The 6,451-nt window shown below is 32.0% G+C and overlaps 1 protein-coding gene across 1 annotated transcript in view; it reads left to right on the top strand.

The window, feature by feature from the left end:
- Nucleotides 1-6,327, top strand: part of LOC111056381 (sphingomyelin synthase-related 1) — a 30,079-nt gene extending 23,752 nt beyond the window's left edge. The window contains exon 6 of the mRNA XM_039438049.1: nucleotides 1,386-6,327. Within this exon, the coding sequence (XP_039293983.1) occupies nucleotides 1,386-1,828 (443 nt within the window). The 3' untranslated portion in view covers nucleotides 1,829-6,327. The remainder of the gene's footprint in view (nucleotides 1-1,385) is intronic.
- The last annotated feature ends 124 nt before the right edge of the window (nucleotides 6,328-6,451 follow it).

Genomic DNA, 6,451 nt, shown 5'->3' on the forward strand with positions numbered 1-6,451 from the left:
AATGACCTAAAATCGCATACTAATAAAATACAATGCAAATAGATATTGTTGCATCATTGAGGCGACTTCATCAGCATGCCTTGGTGTGCACTGCCACAAACTTTCAATGGCCACCTATCACTAAAGCGGCCATATCTCACTCAATATTGGTCCAATCTTGATAAAAATATATACCAATCGATAGGTAATCTAATTCACTAAAAATAGTTATTTGTGCAACTAGTGCGCAAAGTGACAGTTTGCTGCACCGAAAGAAACGTTTACGCAAGCATTGAAATGACTATAATCAAGGCACATAATGGCAAGGCAACGCTGTTCTCCACTGCCATTATAACGTGGACCTCACTATGAGTGTTACCAACTTAATTTTGATTTTCCTGCACTGGTGCTCCATATAACCTACTAACTATTTTGCGTTGTCATGCTGCAAATCTGGAGTACGCAAAGTACTCACTTTGCGCACTAGTGCGGAAAAGTGATTCTTTGTGGCCTGCAATCAGTGCACAAATGTTCACTTTTCAAGGTATCTGTAGGAAAAAGTTATTTTTGTAAATTTTCTGTAAAATAAAAAAATGGTTATAAAATCACACATCACTGCTCCGCCACTCAATTTTCGGTCAAGGGATAGTTATTTGAATATTGTGAATTGTGAAGGCACTTATTTTAAAAATTTCAAGTCATAAATTTATTCACAAACCAACTCACTATTATGTGACAGTTTAGATGTATTGAAATAAAGGAACTACAATGATGTGATTTACTGACACCTACTGCAAACATCCATCTGATTTTATAGTAATCAATCTCAATAGCTTACCAGAAAATGTTAATAATGTTTCAACCAAAACTAGTCTCTCATTATTCCTATGAATAATATTGGTAATGAAACACTAGAATATTGTCTAATAATATCAGAAATTTATTGAAAAGTTAATACATCTTTTTTAATCTTCAGTGCCTATAGGTGTTATCTTCAGCGTCTATAGGTGTCATCTTCAGTATCACCATAAGTGTTGAAACTGTATGTAACTTTTCAATAAATTAGTGATATTATTAGACAATGTTCTAATGTTTCATTATGTATAAATTTCACTAGATCTCACCAAAAACAGTATCATAAATAATAATAGTTTTGATAATTTCAATTATTCATTTTAAATATTAGTAAAGATGATTTTCTACAAGATATTAGTGATTTGTGAAATAGTGATTTATTCATCAGAAAAATTCATCACACAAATTCTTTCTGATTGAATGACGCGTATGTAAAGTTTTAATGCTTGACCGCACGCATATGGGATATGGGGAGAATTCTATTAGTGATTAGTACAAGATTGATGTTTTTTTTTATTCTTTAATTTAATAGTTTGTGTACTGTTTTTTAGACACACCACGTGACATCTACCTACTACACACGTTCACGTGGATGCTGAACATGTTCGGCATCTTCTTCATCCTGTCGGGCCACGAGCACTACTCGATAGACGTGTTCATAGCCTTCTACATCACGTCGCGCCTCTTCCTCTACTACCACACACTCGCCAACAACCAGTCACTCATGCAGAGAGACACGGGCAGAACCAGAATCTGGTTCCCGCTGTTCAGCTTTTTCGAGTCAGATGTCGACGGAATCGTTCCAAACGAGTACGACACGCTGTTCACACTTACGCACAAGATTGTCAACTTCATAAGGCTTGGCTGCAATCGGGCCGTCTTCCTGTTCCAGAAGAACTTCCCTAGCTCGACGACCAATGCTGATAATTCGTCGCCCAATGACAGTTCGGCGAGGGAAGCGCTGCTGCGTAAAAATAAGAAGAAGGAGAAATGAAAGAATGGCAAGAGTAGGTGATGCAGAGTTTTTGAACAGCGTGCCTAAATCCTTGAAGAGGGTAGTGAAATGAAAGAAAGAGTGATGTAGGTACATCGTTGTAGAACTCCATTCAAGTATAGTGGATATTATAATGGTATGATGAATATCTGGTAACAGAAAAATGATTTGGAAGTGTTAAATTCATTCATATGATATACTAGTCGGGTATCTGATATATATGTTATATGAATAGACTGAATGAATAGAATATGTGATACCCGACCAATATCTCATATTAATAGAATGGCTGTTATCACACTTACCGATTGTCGGCCAACATTATATCGTCACGACACCCAGAATGTCGTCTTCCGATTGGCTGATTTTCACCTACAGCTGATTGTCAGCCAATTAGGAAATTGACTTATTGGCTCCTAGTGGCTAATTCTTACCAACAGCTGATTCTCAGCCAATTAGAGGAGATTCTGTGTGTCATGTTCAAAAATGTCGACCGACAATTGGTAAGTGTGAAAACAATCCCACTCCCTGAATCATTCTAGAACCTGCAAAGAAAATTTATGTCATGAAGTCAAAATAAACCTAGAATTTTTAGTAGGTTGTCTCTGTAACCTAATGTATTGGTTGTTTAAAATCAGTTGGGTTAAGAAGAAGTGTTTGCAGGATGTAAAATGTTAAATGGATACGAAGTGTTCTGAGAATATAGATTGTTACATTGATGTGAAGCGTTCTCAGAGTAATTATCATTACATGAATACGAAGCGTTTTCAGATTATAAATCGGTGTATAAAGTGGTCTCAGAGTGTAAATCGTTGAATGAATTATATTTATTGCATTGTATAGAGTTTTCTTAGAACTCTCTTGGTTATAAGAATTTGAAATGTTTCTCAGAGATGCGTTCAAAATCATGAAATTTCAGTAAACGTGATTCCTGTTTCCCCATAGAAATATCACTTTTCTATTCCATATTGTATAGAAATTGTCGATTATTTCTATGAATAGGAGAATTCCAAAATGGATGAGAAGCTTTAATAATTTATTTCAAAGAAAGTCTATTGAAAAATTGATTATTTTTTCCCAGTCATTTATATTCAAGCTTTACCATTTCAGGATTGTGATTTTCATTTTTTGGTTATCATCACTAGCATTATTGTTAGATTGAACTGACGGTGAATTCATGATAACATTAGTTTTTAAATTAGTGTTGAATTCAAGTGTAATGGAAAGAATGAAAACTATATATTGATGTCACAACTTCAACAACGTTCATCTATCACTCAGTTGAAACCAATAACCAATAACAAAAAATTGTTGTAGAGAAGCTTTCAAAGTATTGCATATGAGAATTCTCTAATTAATCGATTGCGAATTGATTATTTTCTCTAAGATATATTAGGCTATGCCAAATTAAAAAGATTCTTGATTCGATGACTTTTTTATTAATTCGTGCTAAAGATTTTCTATGGGATCCCTTGAAATTTTGGCACAGGCATTTGAAAGTCAAGTTTGGTGAAATGTTAGTTATGTAATATATTTTATATATGCCTACCTGAAATAGTGGTAAATTAAGTGAACGGTTAGTCACAATATTAGTTGGATAGTAATTTTGGAATGATCATTTCATTTCAATTTAGTTCCTATTGCTTTATTATTTGTATTTTTCTATGATGATTGAGTCCTTTATTACAATTTGATTAAAATTTGTAGACACTTGATTAAAACTAAATTGAATAAGAGTAATTAAATCCAAAAACTGAAATTAATAGAAGATGAATAAATTGAAGATAGGTCAGAATATACGCCAGTTTAGCAAAGCTAGCAAGTTAATTTAACATTATTTTGAATGCAGATTATTATTATTATTTTAGATTTCCTTCCATGGTATGATAAATTTAATTATATCCTAAATATTTTATGTTGTAGATAGTTGGACACTATAATAGAGTGGTGCTCAGGCGAAAGTGTTGTAAATATTCTATTGTAAGATATTGTATTACTGTTGTTTTTAAGTTTTGAAGCAAATTCAAAACTTTTCTAGGGTTCAAAACCTTGAAACTCGTATTACCAAAGAACAAAAATATAATAATGTTCATTGCTTAGCATATATTCGATAATCCATAAAGGTGACCTATCTAAGATGGATGTTATTTTAGACATCAAATAATTAGAAATGTAATAACTATCAATTGCAGGTCAATTGTGTATGATGAATGTAATTCATCTTGTTTTTAGATTTGAAAAGTTAAACTCCGGTGCTTATATTATTCTATACCAAGCAAATCACTAGTTCTAGAGATGAGCTTGCTGCCAATGCCTTATTAAGAAATAAAGCTATTATTGGGTACCCCAGGTTTTGGTGCCTAGAGTCAGTAAATTCGTTAAATAGGAAAATGCAATAGATTTAAGAATCCCTTCCTCTGAAAATTGTTATAAAAGTAGGCTTAGGTTTCATATTATAACTAGATAAGGAACCGAGTTCCATTTCATAATTAGATACAGTAATGATGTTGAATTTTAGATGGTTTGTGGTTGTATTTACCAAAAATTCCATTCATACAATCAACAATGATTAATCTTTTGTGATCAATTGAATCATAAAGATAGACGAGCTCATTTCACATATTGCAAAATACTAATTTCCATGGTGATGATTCATTCTTATTTACTGTAGAATATGGCACACTATCTTACAAACTTGAAATTAGAAATGTATCACTTTTTTGTAGTAACACACTTTTTACTAACTTGCGTCACTACAAAAAAGTGAGTAAAATTAGTTTCTACTTCAAGTTTTTTAAATGAAGTATTGTAGCTATTTCTAGAATTTCCAGTTGAAAACTAGACTTCCAAGACTTTACAGTTGGAAATTACTGAGGTATTGCAATTATTTTCGTTTGATTATAATTATTTAATTATTTCTTGGCCAGCGCATGTGGTCTAGCGGACTGGAGGTCGCAAATTCAGTCTTCTTTTAAATTCCATTTTCCTAAGACGCTTTTTCTCATTACCTACGCACAAGTCATATGCTTATGTGGGCTAACATTATGTGTACCACAGTGGATATGTTTTAAATTGAAGGAAATATTTATTTCCTCACAGGTATTATTCAATGCCTTTCTAATAGCTCTATAATATTTGTCTTCATTCTGAATGTAAACAGAAAAACGTTCTACTGCTGACTGTTAATAAGAAACTTAATTCCATTGGAAAAGCTTCAGTTTTACAAAATTTTGTTGAACTGTTGGGTATATCAATCTATATACAGATGTGCCAGTTCATGTACAAATTATTTAATTAGATTGAGGCCCGGTTTCTTGGATACTTATTAAACCTAATAAACCATTAAAACTATAGATTTGATGGTTCATTCGATTTAATGAGTGTCCTTTTTCCTATAAACCGGACCTGAGCAACACAAACTATTGTTTCAACTCTTCAAGGTGCCAACTAATTTTAATCAGACCTTAAATCTTAGCTCCTCATTTCACTCCACTTGGAACTGGTAAAAAAACGTAGAAATATTTTTACTTTCACTCAGGCTCGGATCAAATAAGTCTCATAATATCTATTCTATAACAATTCAAAATTTTCCTTTTCCAAAGAGTAACATAGGTCTTCAAGTAATAATATGTGAGTAGAATAATCAATTGCTGTATACGAGAAATTAATAAACTGTTGTGATAATTCACACGATCCCTAAATCTTCATCAAAAGTAAAATTTCATTTATTCTTATCAAATTAACTACAGATGAATAGTACATGTGATTGTTAAGACTCTTCAATTCAGGTTGATAGCCTCTCAGACTGTGGTTAATTTATTAGGTGTGTGCTCACAGGGAGCATTCGAATCGGTCTTACGAGGTTATAGATATAGTTGATATCCATAAAATTATATAGAAACTGTTACATAGTTAGGATATACTTATATTATATATTTATATGAAATATATCTATATCCTCTCAAGACCACTGGAACTCTGAACTTCTAACCGCTCTCTTTGTGCTCACGCCCTAAACTAACAAGCTTTTTATATTTTGAAAATTATTTTTATGAAGAATTTGAATCCTCTTCTTGCGTTCTAATACTAAAAACCTAATTAATTCATGGAGATTTTTGTGTCATACTAAAATGATTACTCATAACACCAATATTTTATAATGTAGTGGAATATTTCCTTAGAACTCTTGCTTTGCACAGTTTATTTTTCAAACTTGTACAGTATTTTGCAAATTTAAATTGTACGGTACATACTATTGGAACTCGTCATGTTTCTCAAGCATTATATCATCTATCATTTTATGTACTCTTACTTAGCTTTACTGAGTATTTGTGTACGTTTAGTTTGTTGAAATAATATTTATTGGTCTATTCGTCATGATTTATTATTCGAAATGTGCTAAACTACTTTACTTTTAACAATTACATTTCCCTTATAATCGAATTGTAAGCTTGAAATTGGATAGTTTATCATTTTTATATAAAACAAATTCTACTCGATGATAAGCTCTTATTATTGCATGAAATCCTAATCATATTTATAATGGTTTAATTTATTTTGTAAATTTATCGTTGGAACATTGCAATGAGTAATATGCAGGGATGTTAAGCTGTCATCTATGTT

The sequence above is a fragment of the Nilaparvata lugens genome, chromosome 11 (assembly GCF_014356525.2).
Source record: "Nilaparvata lugens isolate BPH chromosome 11, ASM1435652v1, whole genome shotgun sequence".
Classification (NCBI taxonomy): Eukaryota; Metazoa; Arthropoda; class Insecta; order Hemiptera; family Delphacidae; genus Nilaparvata; species Nilaparvata lugens.